Source organism: Mobula hypostoma, chromosome 10 (assembly GCF_963921235.1).
Source record: "Mobula hypostoma chromosome 10, sMobHyp1.1, whole genome shotgun sequence".
NCBI classification, from domain to species: Eukaryota; Metazoa; Chordata; class Chondrichthyes; order Myliobatiformes; family Myliobatidae; genus Mobula; species Mobula hypostoma.
In genome coordinates, this window is record NC_086106.1 from 35,242,928 (window position 1) to 35,262,573 (window position 19,646).

At 43.6% G+C, this 19,646-nt stretch overlaps 1 protein-coding gene across 1 annotated transcript; it reads left to right on the forward strand.

The window, feature by feature from the left end:
- The first annotated feature begins 7,511 nt into the window (after positions 1-7,511).
- On the forward strand, positions 7,512-14,685 carry LOC134353276 (zinc finger protein 229-like). Its single transcript, XM_063061306.1, has 2 exons — positions 7,512-7,709; positions 9,296-14,685. The coding sequence occupies exon 2, from the start codon at positions 9,585-9,587 to the stop codon at positions 10,992-10,994; it is 1,410 nt and encodes a 469-aa protein (XP_062917376.1). The 5' UTR covers positions 7,512-7,709; positions 9,296-9,584; the 3' UTR covers positions 10,995-14,685.
- The last annotated feature ends 4,961 nt before the right edge of the window (positions 14,686-19,646 follow it).

The following is a 19,646-nucleotide window of genomic DNA, read 5'->3' on the forward strand; positions in this document are numbered from 1 at the left end:
TGACTTACCCAACAGAAGCAAAGACAAGACAGGTCCCCCTGCAGGGCAACGACAGAACGGCCTGACTTACCCCACGGAGGCGAGGACAAGACAAGACAGATCCCCCCACATGGCAACGGCAGAACGGCCTGACTTACCCCACGAAGGTGAGGATAAGACAGACCCCCCCACAGGGCAACAGCAGAACTGCCTGACTTCCCCAACGGAGGCGAGGACAAGAAGAGACAAATACCGAATAACGACAGACAGCTGTATCGCTCTGAGTCGCAGTTACAACCTGCAAACTCGGCTGGCTACGGAAACAGCCGGATCCCTACCTAGCTCGGAGTGGCTAACGGCCACTCAGCTGGCCCGGGAAACGGCCGAATCCATACCGCTAAGACAGCACCGACTACCGCCAGCAAGGCTCCATGAAGTGGAGGTTCTCCAACGCGGCCTAAAAATGGCAAGTGGCCACTCTAGCCTTCCACTGGCAGGTTGCTCCCAGGGAATCTTGACAAGACGAACCAGCAGCATACACTAGACCCCAAGGCTACTGATATTCCAAGCCTCAAGATGGGAATCAGGTGCCTATGATTAACCCAATCGAAACAAGGGACAGCTGGAAGACCCGGAGTCTGAGTCCACGGACCAGACCGTGAACTGGAATGCGGACTTCACAGACCGGACCATGACAGACTGTCAGATTATTGAGCAGTAACATCACATGGAAGGAGGCGAAATCATTCAGAATAAAGTCCAACCCATTGTATGCTGGCCATAAGTGATTAGAGTAAAAATTGAAACAAAGTTATAGCACTAGGGGACGGTGTTAATTGTACATAAAGGATTAAACGTAAAAGACCGTGGTATATTTTCTGCATACAATGGGACACAAACCACACATAAAAATGGAAGCTGTTTTCTGAGTGCAATATTTCGTTCTCAGCTTCACACAACAGACAGCCACAAGCCGATCGAAGTTGAATGTGACTGTTAACCAAATTGAGCTGTTTATGGCAGAAAAAAATGAAACCTATTCTAATGGCAGCGATTGGAGCATTGCAGAATTGAATGCCAGTAAAATATAATATTTTGATCCAGAACAATTTCACAGTGGTACGATGAGTCATTGTCATGTCAGCAGGTAGTGTTTGATGCTTTTGGAAAGATCGATCTTTCCTAGAGACAAAATTACTTTCGTCGCCAAGTTACCTGATTTTAAAAGAGGGGAAACCCATTATTTTCTAATGTACTAAGCAAACAGCACTCATGCGTAATAGTAACACAGCATGTAGTTGGCCAGTGATGGATAAATGATCAGAAATTTGAAAAGAATATAATTTGGAAAAAAGTTGTTTTATACTGTAGAACTCCAGAGGTCCCGCTTTTGAAACTGTCCACTCGCTCTCCGTTATATACCAAGGGAGAATACGTTTGATGGTCTGCTGCTGGAATTTTGCTGTCTGTATTTTCCACTTCACATTCTGCTCACAACAAATATGGTTTAATATCAATTATCAATAAGATGGATAGGGTTTGCGGTGAATTGGTTGCTTGGATTCAGAACAGGCTTGTGCATAGAAGACCAAGGATAGTGGTTGAAGGCACTTATTTAAGCTGGAGGTCTGTAATTAGTAATGTTCCACACGGATCTGTGCTGGGAACTTTGCTGTTTGTGATGTATTTCAATGACCTGGATGAAAATGTAAATAGTTGGTTTGGTAAGTTTTTAGTTTTACTAAGTTTTGGTAAACATAGAAACATAGAAAATAGGTGCAGGAGTAGGCCATTCGGCCCTTCGAGCCTGCACCGCCATTTATTATGATCATGGCTGATCATCCAACTCAGAACCCCGCCCCAGCCTTCCCTCCATACCCCCTGATCCCCGTAGCCACAAGGGCCATATCTAACTCCCTCTTAAATATAGCCAATGAACTGGCCTCAACTGTTTCCTGTGGCAGAGAATTCCACAGATTCACCACTCTCTGTGTGAAGAAGTTTTTCCTAGTCTCGGTCCTAAAAGGCTTCCCCTTTATCCTCAAGCTGTGACCCCTTGTTCTGGACTTCCCCAACATCGGGAACAATCTTCCTGCATCTAACCTGTCCAATCCCTTTAGGATTTTATCCGTTTCAATCAGAAACCCCCTCAATCTTCTAAATTCCAACGAGTACAAGCCCAGTTCATCCAGTCTTTCTTCATATGAAAGCCCTGCCATCCCAGGAATCAATCTGGTGAACCTTCTTTGTACTCCCTCTATGGCAAGGATGTCCTTCCTCGGATTAGGGGACCAAAACTGCACACAATACTCCAAGTGTGGTCTCACCAAGGCCTTGTACAACTGCAGTAGTACCTCCCTGCTCCTGTACTCGAATCCTCTCGCTATAAATGCCAGCATACCATTCGCCTTTTTCACCGCCTGCTGTACCTGCATGCCCACTTTCAATGACTGGTGTATAATGACACCCAGGTCTCGTTGCACCTCCCCTTTTCCTAATCGGCCACCATTAAGATAATAATCTGTTTTCCTATTTTTGCCACCAAAGTGGATAACTTCACATTTATCCACATTAAATTGCATCTGCCATGAATTTGCCCACTCACCCAACCTATCCAAGTCACTCTGCATCCTCTTAGCATCCTCCTCACAGCTAACACTGCCACCCAGCTTCGTGTCATCCGCAAACTTGGAGATGCTGCATTTAATTCCCTCATCCAAGTCATTAATATATATTGTAAACAACTGGGGTCCCAGCACTGAGCTTTGCGGTACTCCACTAGTCACCGCCTGCCATTCTGAAAAGGTCCTGTTTATTCCCACTCTTTGCTTCCTGTCTGCTAACCAATTCTCCATCCACATCAATACCCCCAATACCGTGTGCTTTAAGTTTGCACACTAATCTCCTGTGTGGGATCTTGTCTAAAGCCTTTTGAAAATCCAGATATACCACATCCACTGGTTCTCCCCTATCCACTCTACTAGTTTCATCCTCAAAAAATTCTATGAGATTCGTCAGACATGATTTTCCTTTCACCAATCCATGCTGACTTTGTCCGATGATTTCACCGCTTTCCAAATGTGCTATTATCACATCTTTGATAACTGACTCCAGCAGTATCCCCACCACCGACGTTAGGCTAACCGGTCTATAATTCCCCGGTTTCTCTCTACCTCCTTTTTTAAAAAGTGGGGTTCCATTAGCCACCCTCCAATCCTCAGGAACTAGTCCAGAATCTAACGAGTTTGGAAAAATTATCACTAATGCATCCACTATTTCTTGGGCTACTTCCTTAAGCACTCTAGGATGCAGACCATCTGGCCCTAGGGATTTATCTGCCTTCAATCCCTTCAATTTACCTAACACCACTTCCCTACTAACATGTATTTCCCTCAGTTCCTCCATCTCACTGGACCCTCTGTCCCCTACTATTTCTGGAAGATTATTTATGTCCTCCTTAGTGAAGACAGAACCAAAGTAATTATTCAATTGGTCTGCCATGTCCTTGCTCCCCATAATCAATTCACCTGTTTCTGTCTGTAGGGGACCTACATTTGTCTTTACCAGTCTTTTCCTTTTTACATATCTATAAAAGCTTTTACAGTCAGTTTTTATGTTCCCTGCCAGTTTTCTCTCATAATCTCTTTTCCCCTTCCTAATTAATCCCTTTGTCCTCCTCTGCTGAACTCTGAATTTCTCCCAGTCTTCAGGTGAGCCACTTCCTCTGGCTAATTTGTATGCTTCTTCTTTGGAATTGATACTATCCCTAATTTCTCTTGTCAGCCACGGGTGAACTACCTTCCTTGATTTATTCTTTTGCCCAACTGGGATGGACAATTGTTGTAGTTCATCAATGCAATCTTTAAATGCTTGCCATTGCATATCAACCGTCAATCCTTTAAGTGTCATTTGCCAGTCCATCTTAGCTAATTCACGTCTCATACCTTCAAAGTTACCCCTCTTTAAGTTCAGAACCTTTGTTTCTGAATTAACTATGTCACTCTCCATCTTAATGAAGAATTCCACCATATTATGGTCACTCTTACCCAAGGGGCCTCTCACGACAAGATTGTGGATGGTGTGGAATACTGGCAAGGAATACATCACAATATAGATCAGTTGCAGATATGGGCAGAGAAATAGCAGATGGAGTTTACCGCAGATTAATGTGAAATGTTGTAACTTGATAGGGCAAATACAAGGAGACAGCACACTGTTAGGGGCAAGACCATTAAAAATGCTGCTGAGCAGTAAGATCTTGGGGTCCAAGTTCATAGCTCCATAGAAGTGGCTACAAAGGTCGACAGGGTGGTTAAAAAGGCTTATGAAATGCTTGATTTTATTAGTTAAGGCATTGAGTTGAAGAGTCAAGAGGTTATGTTGTAACTTTATACAATTGTGGTCAAGCCCACATCTGTGGACCAAAGGTCCTGTTCCTGTGTTGTACTATGTTCTATGTTCAGGATTTTGGCGATATTCTTCCCTGCAACACTGCATAATTCTGCACTCCAACTAATCAAAAAACATTCCGAGGCTTGAAGAAAACACATATTTTTTTATCACATTCGTTGGCTTACTGAAATCGATAGTTCACAGCAAAATTATGTCATGTTACATTCCCAACAGCTCTAGCAAGCCTGTCTGGAAGGATATTGGACCCTTTGGTTTCAGTTTTAACCCGTCCATTTTGTACCATCACCAGAAGTGATCCCAATGATCCAGAAATCTGAAACGTTGCCCCTTGCACCACTTCCTCGGACATTCATTCATCTGTATCACAAATTTATTTTTGCCCTGACTAGCATGTGGCACTGGGCGTAATCCAAAATTACTACCTTGGAGGTCCTGCTCTTTAGCCTCTTCCCTAACTCCCTATACTCCCTACACTTCATCTGTGAATCTGTTGGTGCTATCTATTTTATCCAGTGCTCCCAATGTGGCCTCCTCTACATTGGTGAGAACCATGATAAATTGGGAAACTGCTTTGTCGACTACCTTGGCTCTATCCACCAAAAGCAGTATTTCCCAATTTATCATGGTTCTCACCAATGTAGAGGAGGCCATTTTAATTCCTATTCCCATTCTTGTTCTGATATGTCAGTCCATGAACTCCTCTTGTGAAACAATGAGGGCACTCTCAGGGTGGAGAAGCAACACCTTATATTCTCTAACGGTAGCCTCCAACCTGATGGCACAAATATCTAATTCTCCGTCCAACTTAACTTCCCTTCCCTCATCTCTATTCCCCACTCTGGCCTCTTACCTCTTCTCACCTGTCTCTCACCTCCCCCTTGTACCCTTCCTTCTTCCCATTCCCCTGTGGTCCACTCTCATCTTCTATCAGTTTCCTTCCTCTCCTGCCCTCTACCTTTCCCACCCACCTGGCTTCATCTATCATCTTCTGACTGTTCACCTTCCCCTCTCTCCACCTTTTTGTCTGGCTTATTTCCCCCTTCCTTCCCAGTCCTATAGAAGGGCCGGCCCGAAACGTCGACTGTTTATTCATTTCCATGGATGCTGACTGATCTGCTGTTCCTCCAGCATATTTGTGTGTTGCTTTGAATTTCCAGCATCTGCAGAATGTCTTGTGCTTATCAAAAGCAGTGTCTAAAAGTTAAGATAAAAAGTCCTTATCTGATGTTACCTGTATCTGTGCTGTACCGCCTTGTGAAAGCTTCATGATCCAAACCCTTAAACACAACACTAAGATTAAACTATAGCTCTAAGATTAGACTTCTAAGTTATTTCGGGATCAAAAGGAAAGGATAATAGAGATCATTTTGAAATTCAAGCATTGCAGAAAATGATGGCGGGATCCTGAAGAATGGCAATGTTATACAACGTCAATGGTGGTAGGTATTTAAGTGCTTCCTATTGAATATGTTCACTGCTCGGTGTGCATAACGCTAAACGTTGTGGGGGGTCATTGCATTTTACTGTCTAGCGTTTATCTTTCTACAATTTTACACCCCTTTTGCCTGCCACGTGCCAGCACTCGACCTCAGATTGACGATCTTAAATTCTGTACTTCCTATAGACTCATTGCAAAATTGTAGGGCAGGCTCTTAAAGGAGAGTCCGGCGTATCACGAGTATGAGTTCGTGGCCTAAGGTAGATAGAGGTGAGTTATACAACTCTCGTTACATGCACATGCAGTTCAACTCTTTGAGTGATTATGCAGAAAGTTGGAAGTTAACAACTCATCAGTTAATAACACATCAGAGGTGATTGATAAGTTCGTGGCCTAATGTAGAAGGAAATGCATTATTAACTTCAAATTTTCACTGAGTTGACCTGTATGTGTATGTAATGAAAGCTGTACACGCCCCTTACTCACTCTTCCTTCAGTTAGTCCTGACGAAGGGTCTCGGCCTGAAACGTCGACTGCGCCTCTTCCTATAGATGCTGCTTGGCCTGCTGCGTTCACCAGCAACTTTGATGTATGTTGCTTGAATTTCCAGCATCTGCAGAATTCCTGTTGTTTGCTGCACACGTCATCTCGTTCTACCTTAGGCCACGAACTTATCAATCACCCATCTGTGGACACTTTCTGGAGGTCCAAGATCCGTATGCTCCACGACCGCTGCGCTAAGTGTGTAAATGTTGGAGGGGACTATGTTCAAAAATAAATATGCTAGGTTTCATAAAATTGACTCTTTCTACCCCAGGCCACGAACTTATCAATCACCCCTCGTATAACGATTAATGTACTTCCATGTAACGTGTTTCAGGATTTTCGCTGTGCTTCTGCTTTCTATAACGCTATGTGAATTCCTTCCGAGCCCACTGAAAACGGGAATGCAAACAAAGTCATAAACACAACACTGAGTACAGGCGCATAGTAAGAATGATGATGCACCAACGGAGTCAGAAGAAATTCACCATGGAGGACTGTACTTATACGCAGAGATTGAACTGTCCAGGTTTATTCTTACTGGAACATAGGAAGATGGACGGTGAATTTAAAAGGGTTTATAAAATTATCGAAGGTAAGAATAGCATGATACTTAAATCCTCAATAGACCATTTTGACCTATCATGATATTGCGCCTTTTGACGACAGATCGAAAAAAGACTTGATAGACCCTTTCCCCAGGCAATGGTCTAGAACTTACAGGCGTAGGTTTAAGGTGCGGGGATACAAATTTAACGGAAATCTGAGGGCTAAATATTACACACACAGTGTGTTGGTTACCTGGAACGAGTTGCCTTAGGTGGCGGCAGAAGCTGATATACAATTACAATGGCATTTGTACAGATACTTAAACAGAACAGACGTAGAGGGATAAACCCTAATGTGGGTATTTGGGGTTAGCATAAGCAAGCAGCAGCATGGTCGACATGAACGAAATGGGTCATAAGCACCCATTTAGTATTGTACGATTGATCCAAGCTTTCAATGGCGGAATAATCACCCGAAAGACACCGCGCGAGAGAATTGCCTTTGACATGACATGAGGAGCCGAGTGCGCAGACGTAGTAACTCGAGCGCTTCACGCATGCACACTTTAAACGTCAACGGCGGTCTGAAGTTGGACGGGAGGTTCGGGTGATTGTGGGCATCAGCCAGGAACTAGACGGTTGATAGACTGCAAAAGCTTAAATCCTCCATTTAAACGGCAGGCGCCGAATGAAGCACTAAAGGAAATTTCACCGGTCCATTTCCAGCGTGCTGAACAAGTCCACGTTCTGCTCGGTGCAGTAAACGGTGGCCAGTTGCTGCAGAAACGGTGAGCAGCAGCGCACATGCGCGGGAGGCTTTGTGGCGGAACAAAGAATGGGCGGGACAATTGGCTGATTGGCTGATTTCGTTGATTAACGTTGCTAATAGAGGATGTCAAAATTAACCTTTACAGAGTTGGGAGTAGGAGCAAAGATGATGCAGAGTTTGTATTTGTTTAACACAGGGAGAATCTGTGGAGTGGAGTTGAGATTTGGGGCTTTACGATAACAGTGCCGTAGCTAATAGGGCTATTACCGCACAGCCGCTTTTGAATCCTGGCCTTGTGTCTCTTTTATGGAAGCTGCACATTCTATGTCGGTTCCTCCTGGTGCTCCTGTTTCCTCCCAGTAATGTACGGGCGGTAGATGAGCACCACCCAGCAAAATAATTTGGGGTAGCTTCAACAGATGAAGTACTGTGACACAGAGCCTGTTTCTGAGCTCGAAGATTCTCTGACTCTAACACCAAAATAAGTTCTTTGTTCACCGTGTCCATGTCAGCCAGTGTACCTACGCATGCTGCTCACATTCTACAGTGTTCTGCCTGTAGTCTTTGATGCCATGTTGAAATGAGTATTTAAGGCTTGATTAGCCAGGGCATCAGAGGGTATAGGATGAAGGCAGGGGAGTGGGGATGACTGGAAGAATTGGATCAGCCCATGATTCAATGACGAAGCAGGCTCAATCGGTGAGTGGCCTACTTCTGCTTCCATATCTTATGGTCTTACGATGATCGAACTACCTCTTAAATGTTTTGAGAGTTCTGCCTTCACCATTATCAGGCAGTATGCTACTGTTTCCATCTACCCTCTTGGTGAAAAGCACATCCTCAAACCATCTATAGTTCCCTACTCTCCGAGTATATGCCATTTAGTTATGGGCACCCTAGCTATGGGGAAATGTCACTCACTCTCTATGCATGCCACTCAGTTTTGTTTCCCTCAATGAGGATTACATTCGCCTTCTCTAGTCCAAGGGAATTAACACCCAGTCCAATCTTGCCCCATAACTGAAATGTTCCATACCAGGCAACTCCTTGGTGAACCTCCTCTGCAACCTCTCCAGAGCACGTATTCTGGAAAAGGGTTTCATTGCCCATGATGAGAAGTGCCCTGGATCTGCTGGCCGAGTTCTAGAATCAGTTGTAATTCAGATGTAAATTTAGCTTTTTTTCCATTTTCAGCTCGGCTGGAACAACTTTTGGTAGTCCTTATCCCTCAGTGTCCTGGTGTTAAGTTCACAAAAGATTCACACATATATTGAGCTCAGGGATCATACCTTGTAGCTGGCGATCCTGGAAGTATATAAGCACAGCTATAGTCACTGTGGTCAAAAGAGGACAGTTTGATTAACAGGTTGGTGTGGAACTGAATCTAGCCAGACTCGGTTCCATCATGGGAGGAAGAAAAGTTGACTTAAAGGAAAGATCTTTTGAGGTAGTGCATTGGTTTGAACATCAGTATAGGGAAAAAGGAAAGTGTGCGTGATGGGAGATTATGACTTTCCAGAACAAAGGAGGAAGGGATGTACATCAGCAGCTTGTCTTGAGATTATGTTTAGTAATTATTGTAATGATTGTAAATTCTTTTTACAGGGCATTAAAAAGGGAGGGGTTTCAAATGGGGAAACCCTGACCTCACCTAAAGATCTGAGTGGATCACAGTTCATCAGAATTTGAATAATCTTGGTCTTTGAAGGTGAAAGAAAAGAAATGTTAATGGTTCTGTCTGTCAGAAAAGAATTCAAAACATCAGTTTGACTGGGAAAGCACGGAATACATACCCAACTGGTGTCTATCAAAAGAAGGTCAACCTGTATCCTCAAACCATTCCTGTGCTCTGTGTGGTTCTAGCTTCTACCGATCATCCAGTCTGGGGAGAGACATGGACACCTGCACTGTGGAGAAGCTGTGGAAATGTGGGGATTGTGACAAGGGATTCAGTTACCAATCCGAGCTGGATATTCACTTACACAGTCACACCAGGGAAAGGCCGTTCACCTGCTCTGTGTGTGGAAAGGGATTCACTCACTCGTCTCAACTTGATGATCACCAATTTATTCATGCCAACCCGATTCCCCTTAAATGTCCTGCTTGTGAGAAGAACTTTAAAAGCACCAATCATTTGCTGAATCAGCAGTATAGTGACTCCAGGGAGAGGCCATTCATGTGCTCTGTCTGTGGGGACAGATTCACTAAATCATCCCATCTTCTGACACACCAGCACACTCACACTGGGGAGAAGCCCTTTACCTGCTCATTCTGTGGGAAGGGATTTACTCTGTCGTTCCATCTACTGAGGCACCAGTATACTCACGCCGGGGAGAGGCCATTCACCTGCTTCATGTGTGAAGAGGCATTCGCTCACTCATCTGCTCTCCAAGCACACCAGTTAACGCATGATGAGGAATGTCTATTTATATGTCCTGACTGTGGGAAAAGCTTCAGAACTTCTGAGATACTAATTAGGCACCAGCTCTTGCATGCTGATGAGGGACCATTCAGTTGCTGTTACCCTGGGAAGAGGTTCAGACAGTCGTTTAAGGTGATTGCTCACCACTATACTCAGGCTATGGAGGGAACACTTACCTGTTCTGTATCTGGCAAAGAAGTTGCTCAGTTACCCCACTTTGCGAGACCGCAGTACACTCCCACTGGGAAGAGGCAACACGCAGTCACTGTGTGTGAAAAGAACGATGCTCAGTCATCCCAGCTGTTGGCACAGCAATACACTCAAAATGGGTATAGTCAATTCACCGACTCCATGCCTGAAAAGGAATTCACCCAGTCTTCTCATGCTCGCAGAGAGGGCAGGCTGTTTATCTGCTCTGTATGTGGAAAGGGATTCACTCAGAGGTCCAACCTGCTGAAGCACCAGCAGGTTCACTCTGAATACAGACCATATAAATGTTCTGACTGCAGGAGGAGCTTTAAAAGCAAACAGGAAGTGCTAAAACACCGACGTATTCATACAGGGGAGAGGCCTTTCACCTGCTCTGTGTGTGGGAAGGGATTCCCATGGTCGTCCCAACTCCTGACACACTTGCGTGTTCATACGGGAGAGAGGCCTTTTACCTGTGCTGTGTGTGGAAAAGGATTCACCCAGTCATCAAACTTAATGAAACATCAGCGAGTTCACACTGGTGAGAGACCATTTGTTTGCCCTGTTTGTGGGAAGGGATTCATTCAATCGCAACACCTGCTAAAGCACCAGCGAGTTCATGAGAGACTGGACGGGTTGGATTCTGCCGGTAGTGCTGCTGTGGAACAGCTGAGGGCTAACACTCTGGGCTAATGTTGAGATGTGCAAGAGGTGTCCTCTAGCCACCCTCTGTAATTTCAGAGTCAGGCTGAAGAATGGGGAGTGCTGAAAACATGCTGCCATGTTGGAGGTTGGTTTAAAGCATTGACCTACCCTGAATGCTTCATATAAAAAGAATTCCTATAATTATGATGTGAAGATGTGACAGGATTGAGTGTTCCATGTAGACAAAACACAGAAATGATAACCAGTATTTATTTTAGTGGGTAGCTCTATGTAGTAGCATAGGTAGACAATATAGGGAAGTATGGATAAAAAGCTGGAGAAGAGGGTGTTAGTTGTAAAGAAGATGTAGTCAGCAATCCAATATACATATGTTAGTTTGGCGCAAGAGGAATTTCATGTACGATTATACAGGTGTGCATTTTAGGAAGACTGAGAATGCTTTGGTGTAGGCATTACAGTGCTTCTGGTTATAGATTATGGTAATGTGGATAGACTGAAAAAGCTGTGTTTGACCTCCTTTGAGCAAAGGCGGCCAATAAAAGATTAGCTATCTTAGTCTGAATAAAGTCTTATTGATTCATACAAAACAAGTGCTGCCTGTCTAGCTATTTGCTGCATTTTCTGTTTTTATTTCAGATGTCTAACACTGCAGTATTTGGCAATTGCTCTGGATTAATTTTTTGTGCAATTGAACGTACTGACATCAGTAAAACAGGGAACGTGGTGGGAGTCTAATTGAGGGATTCAACAGCTATCGTAGGGATGTGCAGAAGCCCAAGCACAACTTCCGGGCTGAAACAGTACAAAGAGATTGTGTGCTTATACATATTAAGAGATATGAGGGAGTAAATTGCAGATTGGAATCTAAATTGAATGGATTAGGTTTTTATGGAAAATAAGGGGATGTGTTGCAGGCTTAAATCCATTCTAGAGATTTAGCGTTTATACTGGGGAGTAATTCCTTTGGACAGATGGTGAATATTTGGAGGACGCGATGGAGGCAGACACAATTACAATGTTTAAAAAGGTGTTTTGACAGGTGAGAAAGCATAGCGGAATATGGGCTGAATAATGGCAAAGTGGACTATCATATGTAACATCACAGTTGGCACGCTGAAGTGAGCCAAAAGGACCCATTGCTGCACTCTACAATTCTATATTGTGAATAAAGTTCATTTATACACTTTCATCTATCGAGACCCAATACTTGTAGATGACGAGATGAGGGTTTACTCTGTTGCTGATGAGCTGCAGATGTGAATAATGGTGGTGCATCGATGTGACTTGTTTTGAAGTAGGTAGCACAGAGTAATGGAGCATTGGTTATACAGAATAGAGAACTTTATGTTTTGGTAATTAGAATAATTTTAAGGATTTTAAGGGTTGTTCATTTTTTCTAGATTTAGTTGAATGTTGCTTTTGGCTTTTAACTTTAACATAAATTAGTAGGGGCATATAAGAAACTCTTAGATAGGCACATGGATGATAGAAAAATGGAGAGCTATGTAGGAGGGAAGGGTTAGATTGATCTTAGAGTAGGTTAAAATGTGGCACAACACATTCTATGTTCTTTGCTTATAGTTTCTTTCACAACGATATTGCCTATTGTGGAAAATTGCAGAGTTAAATTGGTGGTTACCTCTAATTACTGTCAGCATCAGCTAACTCAGATCTTTGGAAATGTTCATAGATGGCTTTTACTATTACATTGGAATGAATAATATGGAGTCCAGAGCCACAGAATACTGTGTTCACTGCCTATTAAACTCAGGATTTGGACTTGGGGTAGAGGGTGGAATATAAACAAAATGGAAGAAAGAGGTCCCATGTTTGTACTTTAAAGAAATGTCATTGTGGAGCTGTAGCACAGCTAGTAAAGTGGCTGCCTCACAGCCAGTGACTTGCGTACACTGCTGACTATGTGGTGTTTCTTTATCCCTGTAATCATCTCGCTGTACTTTCCTCCCTCATTCCAAAGTGGTGCTGATTACCCAACCACTATAAATTACCCGGAATATAAATAGTAGACCATGATGGGGTGGGCAGCGCATGGGACAAATACATAAATCCTGCAAATAAAAGCATGAAACTGGCTGTTTAATGGTTGACATGGACACAGTGAGTGGTGCAGTTTACCTTCATGACTCGGTATTGAATTCATAAAAAACACCTGAGGCAGCAAATCAAATCTTGAGCTTGATAAATGGACAAGAATCAGTGACATTATTGGGTGGCAAGAAACTAAATGACAGGTGAGCAATACAGCATTGTAAAAGTTTTAATACCTTAAGATTAACTAGACCAAATTATAATTTAAAATTTAGAAGTATGTAGGTAGTAATAATTTACAACAGACATTGGTGATGCTGTAGTGATGCAACTGGCAGAGTTGTTGCATCAGATCCAGCAACCCGGGTTCAATCCTGACCTTTGGTGTTGTCTGTGTAGTCTTTCCCTGTTCTCTCTGTGACTGTGTGGATTTCCTGGAGATGCTCTGGTTTCCTCTTGAATCTCAAAGACATGCAGGTTGATAGGTATAGGCATCCGTTAGTCTCATGAGACCATGGATTTGCGCCTTGGAAAGTTGCCAGGGTGCAGGCCTGGGCAAGGTTGTATGGAAGACCAGCAGATGCCCATGCTGCAAGTCTCCCCTCTCCACGCCACTGATGTTGTCCAAGGGAAGGGCATTAGGACCCATACAGCTTGGCACTGGTGTCATTGCAGAGCAATGTGTGATTGAGTGCATTGCTCAAGGACACACACGCTGCCTCAGCCAAGGCTCGAACTAGCGACCTTTAAATCAGTAAACAAACGCCTTAACCATTTGGCTACGCGCCAACACACTTGATAGATTAATTGGCCAGTATAATTTGTCCCAGGTGTGTAGGAGCTGGTAAAATAGTAGTAGAATCTGGGGGCATTCATGAGAAAATTATAAAATTTGATCATTTTCACTTTCTGATAAAATAAGGTCAGAGTAACTGGGTGATGGATGGTGTAAGCTAAAGGGCACATTTCCTTGCTTCATTCCTCTATGACATTGCACTGCTGGTATTGTTTTGTTCCTTTGACATGTTGGAGTTGGTGAACATGGCAGTGAATGTACTGAAGACACATCGATAGTAAGTTTCTGCAGTTCAAGGAATTTCCAGTTGACCAACAAGAGTCTGAGCTTCAGATTGTGAGCACTACAAAGAATGGAAAAACTTAACTGTACAACTTGTTTCAAGAAGCAGCCATACTCCTTTGGTTAAGTACTGCTGATATGGTCAGTGGCTAGGGTCAGGAAAGGTTTATGTTTAACTTCTACAGATGTACTGTTGAAAGTGTCCTAACATGTTCTGGTGTAGCAATTCAAATGAGCAGGAACATAAGAAGCTGCAAAGAGCAGAGGACTCTGCCCAATACATCACAAGCACGACATCAGCCCATCATCGGAGGGGCGGGAGCATCGATCATTGAAGACCCAGCATTCCAGGCCATGCCATCTTTTTGCAGCTACCAGTGGGCGGGAGGTATAGAAGCCTGAAATACCACATCAACATAGAGTCATAGAGCAATACAACACAGGAACAGGCCCTTCTGCCCATCTGGTCTTTGCTAAGCACGACATCCTTCCTGCTAGTTCTTTTTTGTAACAATTGTTTTTAATGTATGTTTTATTTTATAAATGCTGCTTATATGATGCTATGTGCCTGTGATGCAGCTGAAAGTAAGTTTGTTCATTGCACCTGTCCATTTAACAATAAACTTAAGTTTGACTTTGTTTATTGTCATTGGCGTACCTACTCGGTGTAAATTGCCATGAAAATTAATGTTTTGCATTAGCAGCACACTACATTATAAACATAAACTTAAATTACAATAAATTATGCACCATGTCCACGACAAAATAGAGAGTAAACATAATGACATTAATGTAATTTGGAAAAATACTAGCCAAGAAAACATTAGGGAATTTCAGATCAATTCAAGAACCTGATGGCGGGAAAGAGGCTGTTGTAGAACCTTGCAGTGTTGATCCCCAGGATCCGGCATACATTGCAATAAGACAGCAATAAGAAGACCCGAATGATGGGAATCCTAAATGATGGACGTTGCTTTCCTGAGACATTGTCTCTTACAGATGTCTTGATACTTGCATTCTCTTCCATTCCAAGTTCAAGGTTATTGTCATTCAACTGTACACATGAATACAACCAAACAAAATAGCATTCCTCTGGACCAAGGTGCATAATACAGTATATATAAAACATATAACACATAAGGTAATATTACCACTAATAAATTAACAAATAATAAGGTGCTCTTGCAAGAGAAGTTAAAAAGTAAACAATATAACACCACTGGTGCACGCATGTTGAGACCTGGGTGGTGCAGGGCATTCAGTGGTCATACGGTCTGGGGAAACAAACTGTTTCCATTTGTTCGAGTTCTTGTCCTAATGCTACAGTACCTCCTGCCTGGGATCATTGACAGTACTATGGGCCTTGTGCAAGAAGATCTCCTGATAATTAACTCTGATGAATGGAAGAGAGACCCAGATGATATCAGCAGTCGTTGCAAACCATTGTATGAACTTGCAATCAGATGCTTTATAATTCCCATCCCAGATGGTGATGCAGCTGCTCAGGACACTCTCCGTGGTGCTTGTGTAAAAATTGGTTCGAATGGGGGGTGTGGTTTAGGGGTCTCATTTGCCTCAAACTCCTCAGGAAATGGAGATGCTGCAGTGCTTTCTTGGCCAAAGAGGTAGTGTTAGGAAACAGGTAAGATTGTCTATTATGTGCATCCCCAGAAACTGTGCTCCTAACTCTACACAGAGGAACCACATACACAGTGTACGTGCAGTGAGAAGTGGTCAGCTGACACCTTCCTAAAGTCCACAATCAACTCTTTAGTCTTGTCCACGTTGAGACTCAAGCTGTTGTGCTTGTGCCATTTTGCCAGCCACTCTGCCTCCCCTTTGGACACCCTCTTGTCATTGTTCATGAGGCCAGTGACTGTTGTGTCATCAGCAAACTTGATGATTTGGTTCAAACTAGATCTAGCACTGGAGTCACGTGTCGGCAGCAGGCTGAGCATGTAGCCCTGGGATGCTGGTGCTCAGCATGATGGAGCGAGAGATGTTTCTGCCAACATGGACTGACTGTGGCCTTCCTGTCAAGAAATCCAAGATCCAGTTATAGAGAGGTGTTGAGACCCAATGAGAACAGCTTATCCACTAGCTTCAAGAGATGATTGTATTAAATGCCAAGCTGAAGTCAATAAACAATATCCTGGCCTATGAGGCACCATTTTCCAGGTGGGACAGGATGAAGTGGAGTGCAGAGGCTATGACACCACCAACGGACCAGTTTGAGCGATAGCAAACTGGAAAGGATCTAGTGTCATAGGAAGATCAGCACTCAATCAAATATGTTACTGAGCCCCACAATTTTGCTTGTGTTGACCCTCACATCAGCCTGTTCCTCAGGGGGAAGGGGGACCTTCCTCACCAGCACACCATTCTGTGCGTCACCTCTTATAAAGTAAAATCAAGCGACATAAGCGACAACAGGGCTTCAGTTCCAGATTAGCTCAATGCTCACTTTGACCTTGGAGGAACAAAGTCCCACAGCCACTGATGATCCTGTGATTTCAGTCTCTGAGGCCAACGTGCAAGCATCCTTCAGGAAGGTGAAGCATACAGCCATGATGAGGAACCTGACCAAGTACTAAAGACCTGTGCTGGTTAACTGGCTGAAGTGTTCACTGAGATCTTTAACCTCTTGCTTCAGCACTCTGAGGTATCCACCTGCATCAAGCAGGCCTCAATTATACTGGTGATTAAGAAGAGCGTGGTATCCAGCCTCCGTGATTATCGTTGAGTAGCACTTACTTCCACAGTGATGAAATGTTTTGAGAAGTTGGTGATGAAACACATCAACTCTTGCCTAAGAAGTGACTTGGATCACAACAGGTCCACAGCAGATTCCATATTATTGACTCTTCACACAACCGTCAAGCATTTGGACAGTAAAGATGCATATGTCAGGATGCCCTTTATTAACTACAGCTTGGCCATCAATACTATCATTCCCTCAAAGCTAATCAATAAGCTCTATTACCTTGGTCTCAATACCTCCTTACACAATTGGATCCTCAATTTCCTCACTCAATTTTCTCACTTGCAATTTCCTCACTTCCTCACTTAACTGACTTGCAGGCCCCTGTCAGTTTGGATTGGCAACATCATCTCCACAATCTCCGTCGGCACAATTGCACCACAAGGCTGTGTGCTTAGTCCACTGCTCTAATCACTTTGCAACTATGACTGTATGGCTAGGCACAGCTCCAAAGCCATATTCAAGTTTGCTTATGACATCACTATCATAGACTGAAGCAAAGGTGGTAATGAATTATCATATAGGAGGGAGATTGAAAATCTGGCTGAGTGGTGCACAGCAAGACCAAGAAGCTGATTTTTGACCTCAGGAGGAGGAAAACAGAGGTCCATGAACCAGTCATCATTGAGGCATCAGAGGTAGAGAGGGTCAGCAACTTTAAATTCCTCAGTGATACTATATCAGAGGACCTGTCTTAGACCCAACACATAAGTGACATTACAAAGAAAATACGACAGCGCCTCTACTTCCTTCATTGTTTATGAAGATTGGGCATAACATCTAAAACTTTGAGAAACTTCAATAGATGTGTGATGGAAAGTACACTGACTGGCTGCATCACAGCCTGGTACGAAAACACCAATGCCCTTATACGAAAGAGCCTATGAAAATAGTGGATATGGTCTAGTCCATCATGGGTATAACCCTCCCCAGCGTTGAGCACATCAACAGGGAGTGTTGTCACAAGAAAGCAGCATGTATCATCAAGGACCCTCACCACCTAGTTTATGCTCTCTTCTCACAGCTGCCATCAGGAAGGAGCCTCAGGACTCACATCGCCTCATTCAGGAACAGTTATTACTCCACAATCATCAGGTTTTTGAACCAGAGAGGATAATTTCACTCAACTTCTCTTGCCTCTTTACTGAACTGTTCCCATAACCTATGGACTCACTTTCAAGGGCTCTTCATCTCATATTCTCGATGCATTTATTGCTTGTTTATTTAATACTAGTATTACTTCTTTCTTTTTGTATTTGCAGTTTGTTGTCTTTTGTGCACTAGTTGTACACCCAGTTAGTGTGGTCTTTCAATTGATTCTATTATGGTTATTGAATATGCCCACAAGAAAATGAATCTCAGGGTTGTAATGGTGACATAAATGGATTTTGATAATAAAACTATTTTGAACTTTGAAAAGGCAAACAGACAAATAGGAAGGGAAGCGTCACTGTCATTGATGCATAGGGTGGACTTGTCCATTATGGTCTGAATGTCCCACTCCCATACCTCATGTCTCTGGTGTCACAGAATTGGCTGTATATTCTCTGAATTGGTTGTATATTCTCTGAATTATCTCTGGAAAAGTGCAACTAGCTATTGCTAACCTGAGAACTGCCTCATCCCTGACCTGAAGGCGACATTCTGATCTCTCAGCCATGCCAAGACCTCTGCAATCAGCCATGGCTTCTGATTTGCCCTCACATAGATCTGTTTAATAACTCTGGTGGGCTCAATGCACTTCTCTATATAGCCAGTGACAGATCTTATATATTCATCGATGTTAATGCAACGGCTGTAGAACATGCTGTAGTCAGAACAGTCTCACAATGCTAAGGTGGCTCCGTCTGGCTAGGTATTTATCTCCCACACTGGTTTAACTCGTTTAATCCGTGGCCATATGCAGGAATTAGCACAACAGATAAAGTGATTAGAGAAGTAGGACTGGCGGCAGTTTTGAATCCGGGATGTTGGTATAATCCGCCTAATGTGTTCTACTTCAACATACCGATTACATTTAGGCAGAAACTGTTTTTAAGTCAGTATAGTTGAAGTCGCCAGCAACAGGTGTGTGGTTTGCAAGTCATTGATGTCATTTCTTCTCCCCTTCCCATTAGCAGGGGGCCCATGCATGGGGGGGGGGGTGTGGATGTATTCTACCCCCCCCACCATGTATACAGCCGCAATCACAATAGCAGTGATATCCACTGCCGAAGTGTTCACGCACCAGTTCTATGTCGTGTTACATAATATCCACCACGGGTTTTGCCTGAGATTGCGGGAATTCTGTTGGCACTAAAAGAGATGGTTAGCCGCATCAGGGATGGTATCCTGGAGCCAGATTTCCTCAGAATGAGCGCGCATCTGTCTTTAATCACATACTGATTCAGTCTCAGACGCAGGTAATCTCGTTTACTTTCAAGCGATCGAGGGTTTGAAAGCAGAATCGACGGGAGAACTGGCCTGCAGGGTTTTGTCTTTAAGTCTCGTGCAAATCCCACTGCGCTCTCCTCGCTTTTGTTTCCTTGCGTACCGCTTCTGACGCCATCTCCCCCGGGCGGCTGTAGCAGGCGAGAACGCGGCGCGCAATAAACCCTCCCTGTCGAACTATCTGCTATCCAACATTTCATGGTTGAGATAAACTTGCAGTACTTGGTGCTCAATAACAGCAGTGTCTTGCGATCATAAGAAAGGCGTAAAGGACGAATAACTACATCGTTAGTTCACTTAGTTGGTTGCAACACGATTGTAAGATTGTTGCAAAAATCCTGTGCATTGGAGTTCTCATACT

Bases quoted from the DNA above. Each gene is read 5' to 3' on its own strand.
- LOC134353276 (XM_063061306.1), top strand. From the start codon at position 9,585: ATGGACACCTGCACTGTGGAGAAGCTGTGGAAATGTGGGGATTGTGAC.